The 12,867-nt window shown below is 42.7% G+C and overlaps 1 protein-coding gene across 2 annotated transcripts in view; it reads left to right on the top strand.

The window, feature by feature from the left end:
* The window catches only part of SV2B (synaptic vesicle glycoprotein 2B), a 65,862-nt gene that overhangs the window by 29,824 nt on the left and 23,171 nt on the right, over window positions 1–12,867 (top strand). For both annotated transcript variants that reach the window (XM_027644524.1, XM_027644525.1), the window contains exon 2: window positions 4,799–5,650. In XM_027644524.1, the coding sequence (XP_027500325.1) occupies window positions 5,167–5,650 (484 nt within the window). In that variant the 5' untranslated portion in view covers window positions 4,799–5,166. The remainder of the gene's footprint in view (window positions 1–4,798; window positions 5,651–12,867) is intronic.

The following is a 12,867-nucleotide window of genomic DNA, read 5'->3' as shown; positions in this document are numbered from 1 at the left end:
GGTTTTGGGGGCACAAACTGCCATCTTTTGATATAGCCACAGCTGCAAGGGATTTCAGCAACAGACCTGCAATTTCCAGCAGGGTATAGCTGTGCTGTCCTGATGTACAGTCCTGAGGGACACAGAGATGCCAAGAACACAAGGGACAGAGCTGAGGGTGCTCAGCCTGCAACACAGTCATCAGTCACTGCTACAGTTCTCAGCCTGATAATACTGGTGTAATTGCTGGGTGCCCAAAATCCAGGATGATCTCCCCTGGGAGCTGTGATTTGTGAGGCACCTCAAAAATCTGGCACTTTGTGTGTATGAATGGATCCATTAATTACATTCTAGATAAGAATCTGAGATTGGAACTTCACAGAAACCCATCTACACCATTTTCTTTCTCCTTTTAGTGAGGGACATTTCTTCTCAGGAATTTTTTTACATTTAGCTTTGTGACTGCAGTGTCCTTATGGTCACTGTAGGATCTGGGCATCTTCACATTGCTGTCAGCAGAAAGCAGCTCTGGGGGTGAGGATGTTTTGCAAGAGGAGTCGTCCTTCAGGCAGAATATTAAACTGCTCTGCCATCTGTTTTACAGGGATTATTCTGGTGAATGATAAAGATCCCTTGAAAGCATTTTTATAGTGTGTCCCTGTACTGCTCCTTCTCCATAGTGTTCAAATAACCTCTCCCTTCAGCTGTTGATATTGAGAGTGTTCCCTTTCTGAGCATGCAAAGGCAAAGAGAAAGGGCCTGGACAGCAGCTCCCAGCCTTGGCTCTCTCCCCCCTGCACACATACCTTGTGTGTGCAGCCACTGTTCCTTTCAGATCATGTTCCCACAAAGCAACGATCTCACTCTCTTTACTTTTCCAGAAACTTCACCGTGCCCCAAGGTTCAATATTTCACAAGAAATCCCCACTCTATATCTGCCCTGCTCACTGATTTGCCATGATGTCTATTCTCTGCTAGAGCTCACCTCTCTGACAAGCCCTGGGCTCTCTTCATTTAGTGCCAGATACCAGACACTCACCCTTTTCTGCGTCCCCTCCAAGCTCTGCTGCCCTCCAGCCCCCAGTTTATCACCTCAGCACGCCAGACCTACCTTATGTACTCTCTCACAGAGGCAAATGCAGGTGTTAAGCTGCTTTTCTTAAAACGTCCCTTTTCCTAGAGTAGATACTGTTTCTATTATGAGGATATCTAAGACTTTAGGTTACTATTTTAAGTCGCACATCTCAAATGACTGAATGCCTGGCTAAGTATGCAACATCTGAGCTGACTAAAGAGAGAAGGAGTGCAAGAAAACTGCATGGTGGATAGTGTGTTTTAAAGAGCTGCTGTTAAATAAATTAGAGTGTGCAAGATGCAGGGCTAAGTGAAGGATGCTTGTAGCATCATGATAACTGATGCAATTGCCTGTTCGGTGGGGAAATAAGGTTGAGGTAAATGTGAAGCACAATACAGAGAAAAAGCTACAGTGCAAAATAAGGGGAAGAAAAAGCAGGGTAATGTATTGAGAAATAAATACTGTGCTATGGAGAATTACAAATGAGGAAAGAAACTAAATTCCCATGTATTCCAGGGTTTTGAGTCCAATGCTCAGTTTAATGGCTGCTTCAGGGACACCCAGAATGAGGCTTTCCTGCCTCTGCCTTCCCTCCCCTGCAGACTCTGCCTTATGGAGCCTGACATTTGTTGTGTGTTAAAACCTCACTTGCATGTCTCAGAAACTGTCAGTTTAAAATTTCCCAAGGTTGTAATAGAATCATTTAGGTTGGAAAAGACCTCTAAGGCAGTCGAGTCCAACCATTAAGCCAGCACTGCCAAGCCCATAACTAAACCACATCCCAAAGCACCACATCCACACATCTAAGTCCCTTAGGGCTGGTGACTCCACCACTGCCCTGAGCAGCCTGTTCTTGACAACCCTTTTGGTAAAGAATTTTTTCCTAATATCCAGTCTGAACCTTCCCTGGCTCTACATGGGCCATTTCCTCTTGTCCTATCGCTTGTTATCTGGGAGAAGAGACTGACACCCACCCTGCTACAATATGCTTGGTGTGGTGTGTATATTTGTCTCAAGCTCTCATGCATCACTGTGAAGGGTAATTATAGCAATCCAAGCCTGCCATCTCTAAGACACATCATGATTTTGCATCTAAATGCTAAATGGGGCTGGTAATGTGAGTGAGCGAAGCTCAGCTTGAGTGAAAGGGTGTTAAAGAATCAGGTCTAGAGTGAATCAGCCTGTGCATATGTGGCAACGAAAGGAAACAAGTGGTGTGAAATATGAAAGTCTAGTGTTCGAAAGTCTGAAGTTCCAGCCTGCCTTGGGCAATGCCCCTTCTCCTAGGGTGATCCTAGAAAATATCCATCCTACAAATTGAATGGGAACCCAGTGATTATTATTTACCACAGTCTTTTCTCTGAATTACATGTTCTTACCCACACAGGTGGCTGTCACTGGTCTATGAGGCTCATCAGCTCATGTCATTTTTTCTTAGGCTGCCCAAGATGTAAGTGATTCCATTCGGTAAATACCAATATTTGTGTGTCAGTGAAAGAGCACAGATGCTTCAGTAGTTTTTTTCTAAGTTTGTGATAATTGGTCCTGCTGTTGTGGGAAGCAAATAGATCAACTTCCAGCCTCAGCAGCATTTTAATAGAATAAAAAAAAGATTTCTAATGCTTGATCCTTAAGAACATATTTTTACCTTCTGGGAAAGCAGGTGTAAGGTGAGGGGTAGGGTTTGTGAAGACTGAATCTGATCAGTTCTGTTATTGGTCAGTAGTGTTATTATTGTTTCATTTCCTAAGATGAGTTTTCAATCTAGTTCTGTAGCAACCAGAAAGGGACAGATACAGTGAGGTCACATGCTCCAACACTGGAGGTTGCTTTGAAGCATAACCTGCCAGCAGATGATATTTAAAGGCTTCCAAACTAAGGCCTAATGTTCCTTAGCACATATTGTTCTTTTTTTTTTTTTTTTTCAAATAAAAGGCTCCTTCCCCTACTTTTCAAAAGAAAATATGTCTCTGTGGAACTACATTTGGCTGTCTTGGAGAACATGATGTTCAGTCATGACACAAGTCTTTGCGTAATCAAGAAAGTTGAACTTCAAGACTTGGAGGTTCTGAGACTCAAAAGTACTTTTGGATTATTTAACCATTTGAGGTGACAGTTCAGAATTGAAACAAGAGCTGTAGAACTCACTTAAGTGTTTCTGATGGCTCTCAGATGTATTAGCTCCCCTGCACATTAATACCTCCATTGCCAATGCAAATACTTCTCTTTACTGCTGCTTGCACTGTAGACTCCTGATCTTTATAACATAATCATAATGCCTTTGGGATCTTTTTGAGCCCTGGAAGAATACTCCACTGCCTTTTTCACTTCATGCAAAATGTATGGTGTGATTCAGCATAAAGAAAGGGAAGAGGAGGCAAATTGAATGCAGTAACATATAGCAGAGGGGCAGAGAAAAGGAAGATGCTCTGGCAGGGTCTGCAGAGGCCATGTTGTAATTAAGTGCCATAAATATATAGGCAGATAAACAGAAATGCAGAGGAAGCTTTTATGAAGCTTCTTGGAGCATCTCCCATGAACAGCACAGGCAAGGCATGGCCATTAATCCACGCAGAGAAGTCAAGCCTCTACTCCTTTCTTACTCTGAGCACTTGGGCTGCCAGAAAATCACAGCATTTGCAGCAGGAGCGATGCCCTTCTTAGCATTTTGTAAAAGTGCTACTGAATTTCTCTTCTGAAGTCATTTTAGCTGCATATAGCACTGTTATTTACAGTGCGTGCGTTTGTGTGCGCTTCTATAGGTCAACTGACTGTGTAGGTAACACCACCCACATATGGTGCCTGCCCATGTCAATCCATAGCTCATTTACACTTTATTTAGGCAAGCAGCTCAAAGCTTAAAGCAGAGTCCACGTTCTGTGCATGCCTACGCTGTGCTGGCTCCTCTAGCATGACTCCACTCTGTTTCCCACATGCGTCCCCTTTCAAACTCCGTGTCTACAGCTGTGTGTGTGGCAACAAATGCAGGGGAACACTGGAGAGCCAGCTGGCTGGAAAACACTTGAATAATAATGGAAATCAGGTGTCCAAAATGAGTATGTGTTTAGATGTGTCTTGGCTTCCCTTGCTTCTCCCTGCAGAGAGCAATGATTCAGTATTAGCTTTGTTTTCTGCTCTCTGTGAAAATCATCCCCTGTTGATGGTTAGATATGAGAAGAACAAAGCTTGGTGTCACTTTCGGTGACTTTATCTTGGCAGACACTGCGTGCTAGTTCTACATCTGTCATACAGATGGAGAGACACTAGGGGAAAAAAGAAACCAATAAATAAAATCAATTTTGGGATCTGGATGAAGAAGAAAACCGAGATCGTATTTTGTCTCATTATGATGTTAGGTAGTTGTAGGGAGCAGGGATGACTGTACTCTGAGTAGATGGATAGAAAGATATTTAGCAGCCTGAGAGGTCTATTCCAGCAATTCAACCCAATGCTGTTCTGCTCTCTGTGGAAACCAGGACCACATGTGGGAGGCAGGACTTCCAGGAACAACAGAAATTGGGACCACACGGTACTTTACATTCTACTTTATGTTCCCATTGAACTTGGTACACTTTATTGATAATTTTTTGCTGAGGTTTTGGGGTTTGATGATGCAAAACCATTTGTATGTTGCCATATTGTTTCAATGGAAAAGCATGTATTCAAAATGTTGGATGTTAAACTCAGTGAATGTGTGCTTGCAAGCTTACTGCTGTCTCATTGCTATTGTTTCCTCTTTCTTAGGACATGACTTTCACCACCACAATGAATCAGGAAAAACCTGTCAAGTCCTCCTAATTCCCTGGCTGTGCGATTTGCTGTTCCCTTGCTGTTCCCCAGACAGCAGCTCTTGTCACCCGAAACACAAAAGCCAGCAAGTCACAAATGACAGCTGAAAAGTGAAGCATTATCAAAAGCTGTGTGAGACTCTGTCAAAGAGAACCTTTATATAGTAATTCTCCTTCTGAGCCTGGAAAGCTGTGTATCCCATCAGTGCAAAGAACAGAGAAAAGATATGTTTGAGTAACCAACACCAGCAATTGCACAAATCTGTACATATTTTAGAGTCTCTACACGCTGTCATCTACAGCATTTAGAAATCTCCATTCAGAATGGATGATGGATACAGAAACACAAACCAAGTCTCAGATGACTACAGGTACCAGGATGGTAACTATGATGCTCCCAGTGATGGCTACTACCGTGGTGGGGATGAGCCCGCTCAAGAAGAAGATGCCCAGAGTGATGTTACAGAAGGCCATGATGAGGATGATGAGGTCTACGAAGGAGAGTACCAAGGGATCCCACACCCTGATGACATTAAAGAGAAGCAGAAGAAGCGAGCTCCTGCCGTGGCTGATGAGTACAGAGACCGTGCTGACCTTATGGCTGAGAGGATGGAGGACGAGGAGCAGCTTGCCCACCAGTACGAGAACATCATTGAGGAGTGTGGCCACGGACGCTTCCAGTGGACCCTCTTCTTTGTTTTAGGGTTGGCACTGATGGCAGATGGGGTGGAGGTGTTTGTGGTTGGATTTGTTCTTCCCAGTGCTGAGAAGGATATGTGCTTGTCCAGTTCAAACAAAGGGATGTTAGGTAAGTGCTGCTGGCAAACAGCTCTTCTTATGCAGTAAACAGCAGCTGGAACAGCTTTTCCTGGGGACCAGCTGATTTCAGCATCTTCTGATGATTCTCCTCTTGTGTTGTATGTCATGTGTAGTCATGCCTGGGTGGATCTGACTGAAGAGGAGTTCGTGCTACTGAGAAGGCAGCTACCCAAGAGCAGTGGAATTCTACTGAGTGTGCTGTGGGCCCAGTGCTGGTCACTGTGGGTGGGATCTGAGCAAGGCAGCTCCCAGTCTGCAGGTCCACAGGGCAAAGCTCAGAGGGGTGTTCAAGGACAAATAAGAACAGTTAAAGGTGGATCTAGTGACTCAGAATTCAAAGCTTTTAGAAAGTACAGATCTCCCTTTTCTTCAGCCCAAAGTCCCAGCTGGCAAATCATCTGTGCAGTCAGTTCCTTCTGCCTGCTAACTTCCCAGTCAGAGCAGTTTGTTCATATGTCCTGGATCAGATGTAGCCAATGGAGGTTTCTTTTTAGGTCTTTGGAATTCAATTAAAGTGCTGCATGTGGATCAAAGGCTGAGGCTACTGGCAACATCCCTTTTGCATCACTATTGACATCTCCCTGTGGTCAAAATACAAAGGCTTAGTTATTGGGAGTGAGACTGGGTGGAAAGGTTTGGATGAACAATATTTTCCTTGAACAATAGGCAAGCCAAATTCCATAAGCCAAAGACAGCAAAGCCTCCCACATTTCCAGGAATCAGGAAAATATCCAGCATGGCCCATAGTGAGAGCCAGTCACGCAATAGTACAGTCCATCTGGAAGGAAAATAAAGTAGCTCTTGGGATAACTGCTTTAGGAGGAATAGAGTGTGTTTTAATGGACATCTACTGGGATTGCAGGGAATCATCAGGTCCTGTTGCTCATACATTCTGGGCCAGAAGCCCTGCCTGATGTGAGGTAAATGCAGATTTGGGACCAGACCCCAGCCCTTGACTCAATTCTATTTGCATTATTTTATGTGACAAAGGCAATAGGTAATTTTCCCTATATAGACCTCTCCTCTTGGTGTTCTGAGGTTATAGACACATTTCTGTTTCTTCCTTTTACTTTGAACTTGAGGATCAGGATGTTTCTTGCTATAGTTAGCTAGGTTTGTTCTTAGTTTTAGTCTTTAAGGGTTTAATAACTATTTTTGCTTCACAAACCACTTAAAAATCTAGCTCAAAATATCTCAGGTCAGATATCTAAAAGCAAACCACTCACAATTGGATCCTAATTTCAAAGGGACTTTGGAATTCACCAGCTCCCTGTGGGACACCAGGCTTGGTGTCTTTTCAGTGATGAGACCTTTTTTGAAAAGCAGGTCATTTATTTTGGTGACTCTATGAAAGCTGAGATCTTCTGAAACTCTGACCCCATAAATATCTATCTCAGTGGAACTCAAGCTCTGGCAGGCATCTGAATGAGAAAACTTCAAATGTCACAAGAAAACCTATCTTTGAAGTATTTCTGGCCCAGCCACAGGTAAAAAATGAACACTAAATCTCCTCTGAGAGCTCGTTTTGCTTTTTCCAGCTCAGTATTTGCAAGGCTGAAAGTTCAGGGTGTTCTGATAAGCTCTGAATAAATAAGGAGACATTTGGGTCTGTATCCAATCCCAGCTCCAGCCTCCCGCGCACTAACCGAGCTAATCTGGGACTGCTAATGAGGGGAAGAGAACTCTTCTTGCTGCCTTTCCTGCCCACCTTTGAAGACAACTTGTGAGAACCTGATTTTGCAGAACAATTTTTCCTGTTCTCAGCTTGTTTGTTTGGGGGATCTGCTGTCAAAACTTGTATTCACACTATTTGATGGCTTCAATATGAGGGGGGAAAAAAGAATTTTCCTAAAAACAATAGGAGTTTTTTCATCTTAGATTGAGGCAGGGAGGAAAGTGGATATTTATGGCAGCACTCAGTTGTTATTGACTGGTGGTGTACATGGGGCAGATCGCTGATTCACTCCATTTTATTTGTTAAACACACTTTCTTGCCTGCTGGATATTTCTCTGCTGCTGGGTCTGAGGTTTGTGAGATGACTCTTTGTGAAAATGAATTAAGTGGGGCTTAGAAAGCCTTAGATTGCACAGAGGTGCACTGATACGAGTAATGAATGCCCAGGGCATTAAGAAGTGAGGCTGGAGTGGGTGCAGGGCTGCTGGAGGGCATAAGAAGAGAACAGTAAAGATCTCTGGGTCTGGGCTTTCTGCCAAACAAAGGGTGACAGCAGCAGGGGACAGAGGGTGTTGGAGGTTTGACAGGCTGCAGGACAGCTCAGGGACATGAAGTGTGAGTGCAGACCTGCCTCCAGCACAGCCTGGTGTCCCAAGTACTGCCCCTGCAAGAAGGTTTTGTCCCTTTTCTGAGCAGCTGTGCCATGATAAATATCAGCTCTTGAAGGAAAAGGCTAGAGGAGCACTGTTGCTGAAGACGAGAACATAATCTTCCTCAAAATATTTCCTGGGTTAGCTTCAGCACCCATCCACCTGCAAGTAGGAAAAAGGTATCTCCCACAAAGCCCAGAGCCTTCAACACATGCTCAGCTCCCCCTGTGATTCCATTCCCTCGATGGTCTGTGGTATTGCAAGTGGATCTCACTAGAACTCAGGGTTCAGTGACACTTAGGGGTTGACTTGGCAGCAAGTCAAAGAGCTCTTCACCTCAGTATCTGCCTAATGTGCGGTGACAGTCCTGCAAGAGTGTGTCTGCACAGAATGAACTGGTGGGTGATTAGTGAAGGCACAGCTTTCCCTCAAATTATCACAGAGTTTTACGGAATCAGGGATATTTACACATGAGCTACTGCCCCTTGCCTTGTCCCCACGTACCAGTAAAAGCCTACAGATAAGCTTGTGTTTATTCCCAAGCAACCACATTTATCTCACTATGTTTTTGCTAAGGAAACATAACCAGGTTTTCCCAGGTGCAGTTAAGAGGTTTCCAGGCAGCTGCTAAAATTTAAACACACGAGAAGGTCTCAGCCATAACAAGAGAGGCCAGGAGGGATAAAATGGGAAATAAGTCAGGTGAGTAATCAAAATCCAGCAGAAACAGGAAGGGACAAATAAGAGAGATAAAGTAGATAACTCCTAAAGACCAATTCAGTGAAGTTTAGCTTCTGTTAAAAGGACTTTTTGAATTAGACACTGCATATTGCATATTTTTCCTCCCTTGGAAAGCAACCATGGGAAAATATCAAGCAAACTATGGCCAAATTATGCAAAAATTACAAATAAACAGATGCCCACGGTGTTTCATGAAATGTGTGAAGTGGATATGACACATCTTAGAAAACGTTTACATTTTATTCTGAAAATAAACATCTCACCATCAGATGCAAATTAACAGCAATTTTCACCCTAAATATCCCTAGTGGGACAAAACATATATTTGGAATTTTTCTGTTATGAAAAATGCTATTTTAAAGATGATTTCAAGGGCATTACAAAAAAAAAAAAAAAACCAAGAAAAAAAGAAGAAACAACACTATATATATTTTAGCATTTTGATTTAATCAACTTTTAACACTAGTTGTTAAGAATAAGTTTGGTAACATATAATGACATTATTTTTACATATTCATTTGATAAATCTGTTTTGCTTGAGCTTTACCAGCAATAGTCAGAACAATAATTAAATTCTTATTTATACTGAAAGAGAATATTCCTTGTCAGTATGATACAGCCTATCAGAAACATAATTTTATTTGCTAAGGATAATCAGAAGAGTCATGAAATTTGTATTTACTTGTTTGCTGAAAGGCACACTATTATTATTTGGAGGAACTTCTTATAAATATATATCTTCAAGTGCTATAAATCACCTCTCAGAGGACTAAATATTATATTTGCAAGCACAGAGCAGTAAGTACACAGCAAGTATAAAAGATGGTGAAATAGTAATGTTTTAAACTTCTTCACATCCTGCATATAAAAAACTTGAGGCAGAGTTAAATCATCAGCTCTCCCAGATCCCAGAGCTGTAGTTGTGTTATCATCATTTCACAGCTCAGTAAACTGAGGAAATTTTTAAGGGCCTTGCCCGTAACTGTAAAACAGCCACACCAAGGCTGAGAATAAAATTACTTTTCCAGGCACACAGCTCCCTATTCCTTTTTATGATTTAATAATATTTTTTTAAGGAGAATATCATCTTACAGACTCTTAACCTCACAATGTTGGATTAAAAAAACTAGGAAAGAAGATCCTATTAGTAATTATGCAGTTATGTAGCAATTCAAGCTTGTCTATGTGAGTCAGGTTAAATAGGATGTGTAACAACATCCCTGCTTTTAGTTGTGTGAAGAGGATGTTTTAGTATCAGCTGAGATAAAATCTGGTCTCAGCTTCTCATTGACCTGAATTCACCTGATATGACAGTAAATCCTAATCCCCTCTGCAGAGCTCAATGGCTTTTCTCTACTTCTTTTTTTTTTTTCGTCTGGCTAAGCACAGACAAGCCCAGCCATGGCTGCCTTGCTCTACCATGGCTAGTTGCTGCCTTTTTTGTTCCTCCACAGCCATTAACCCCAACACAGCAGCCAGCTAAAGACCCCAGTGAGACCAGCCCATGTCCACATCCTGAGAATCAGGCACGGATTTCTGGTTGCAAATTCTCTTTTGGGCAGAAATGCTCCTACAGACAAGGAGCATCATCACCTATAGTGGCAGGGACATATTAGAGGAAAAAAAAAAAGGTTGTTTTTATGATTTGGGAACACCCCACACCTTGCACAGGTCTGATGTGGGGATGGCTGTGTCCCCGTTTTCATCTGGCGAGTTCCAGGTTTTTGTTGAACAGCAAAGGATTTGTTTGGCTTCCTCAGCTGAAAACTTAGCTTCAGCAGAGGGGTTGGGTGGAGAGAACCAGATGGTCCCACGAGTATTGTGGTGATGGGCAAGTCCCGTGGGGAGACTGTGAAGCCGCCTGAGCGTAAACAGCCGCCCACGTCCTGCTGGCAGCGCGGAGCGCTGGGCGTGCATCGCCCCGCCTGTGCTGCGTCACGGAACTCGTGGGCTCACCCTCCACCTTTGGCTCCAACATGCAGGATCCCATTCACCTGAGCAGCCAGATTCGCCCAATATCCACACACAGATCTCCGGGAATGGAAAGCTGCCTTTCCCATGGGTGATTCACTTCTTGGTGTCAGAGCCATCAGCTGTAGAAGTCCCACTGCTTGTACTAATCTACAAGGCAAGCGTAACGAGACAAGCCTTTCATTTGATTTCCATTTACAGGGTTAAGTTCATTCATGGGGAAAGCACTAATAAGCCTACAAGGAAGAGTACATTAGAAATTTCAGGAAGAAAGGGAAAAAGGTCACTCAGCCCTCATCTTGTCCTCTGCTGAGACCATCCCCTGTTCTGGCACACGCTGGCCATCATTATGGCACAAGAGAATTAGGACTACAACTTCTTTATCCCTTTCTTTCAGTTACTTACAACAATTGGATCTTGTGCCTTGTGACGTCCATGTCCCAAATTGTCCAGACCTGACTCACAAAATTCTGTTTATGTCCATAAGGTTCACCACTAACAGATTCTACACCACTAATACAGTGTTTGGATTTTGGTTTTATTACAGTTTGAACTGCAAGATACACAAGATCCTAATAATTTTCTGTTGTCCAAATGCCTTCCCTCTTCAACAGCCTTTTTTCCCATAGGGCTGTACTGGTAGTGGTCTGGGATTTGTAGGCAGGTAGGAGCTTTCACTTTCCTGTGGTTACTGGCTCCCTGCAGACCAGAAATAACCCTGCACTTGGACCTAGGCAGCCTCTTCACCTTCCTGGCAGCCCCAAGGACACTGGGACTAATTCTTCCCATTGAGCTTTTTGGTTTTTTTCTGCTAAAATTTTCTGTTTATTCCCCAAATCTTTGTCCTGTCTTAAAAGGGATTATTTTCAGATGTGCCTCTTCTTTAAGAACTTTAGTCCCATTAACTAACAATGAGAGAAATTCATGCTTGTTGTGGAGATTTAGGTAAACCTTGAATTTTTTGTTTTCTTTCTGAAACCCTTACAAGTCTACTTTTAATTATATTGAAATAGCAAAAATACAGTTTAGCAGACACATAGCTGTCTACCATATCTGCATTATATTCCTTTACATATTCCTAGAACTTCAGATCTTAAATCCACAATTCCTGTCTAACATGGTGCTCACAACTTCAGTAAAGGCTAATAAATTTCTTAGTGTGAAAATGCTGAATATGTTACTTCTTTTCTAGTGGGAATAAACCCAGTCAGTGGTCACATATTTTCCTTATAACTTCAGCATTGGATGAGTCATAACCCAAAATTTATTCTTAGAATTTCAGCTTTGGTTTTCCACCACTTTTATGGGAGGGAGGCTGTTGCAGACCTTCCCACAGGCATTCATTATATTCCAGCACTCGTGGAATAGTCTACAAATAATGGATTATTCAGAGCTGCCTTTACCATTTCCTCTAAGCACTGTATGTGTCAATCTGGAAGCTGAGCCCTCCTAGCACAGTGTAGGTCTGCGTGCTTTGAAGCTGAGGTTAGAAGTCAAGATTCTGGTGCAGACCACTGTAATGTTGTGCCGTAGAATATTTGATGGACAGAAGTAGCCCAGCAAAAGAAATACGATTTCGTGATCACTTTTCTTGGACTACTTCTCCTTAAAACTTGACCTTCCTTGATATGAGCTGGGTCTCTCTCAGAGGAAGCAACCATCACTGTGTTCTCCAGAAGACTATCTCTCCTGCAAGGAGACTGTATGAGTAACTATTCTGCTCCTCTTTGGGTCCCTACCACCTTCTTGTTACTCCAGGACACAGCAATCTGCAAAGCAGACATTGCTCTGCACTTTGGGTCCTGAGATCCATCAGCTGACAGACTGTTTTGTAGCAGCTGCTCCAAAAATTTTAATTATTTTGGCCAGAACATGCAATCTTCCCCTCCAAAAAAGACTTCTCCATTATAATGAAGTGTCCTTCTGATTTTGTTTCAACCCTGAAATACACATTTCCATAACCAGGATCCCTCCCCTCAGAACCTGGCCAAGCAGACAGTCCCTGGTTGTCCCTGAGGTTTCCTTTACTACAGATTTTCATGGTTTTAAATTTCTTGGCGATCATGCATTAGTTGGTTTATCATATATGATAACTAATTAAAGCAACATCCTCTGAATGAGTTTGTGACATTAACAGCTCTGCTGTGTTTTATGCTGCTCACTGTTTGA

Source organism: Corapipo altera, unplaced genomic scaffold (genome assembly GCF_003945725.1).
Source record: "Corapipo altera isolate COAL_440 unplaced genomic scaffold, ASM394572v1 50, whole genome shotgun sequence".
In the NCBI taxonomy this organism is placed as follows: Eukaryota; Metazoa; Chordata; class Aves; order Passeriformes; family Pipridae; genus Corapipo; species Corapipo altera.
The sequence above is the reverse complement of the archived record's forward strand: the minus strand, read 5'-3'. Positions and strand labels throughout refer to the sequence as shown.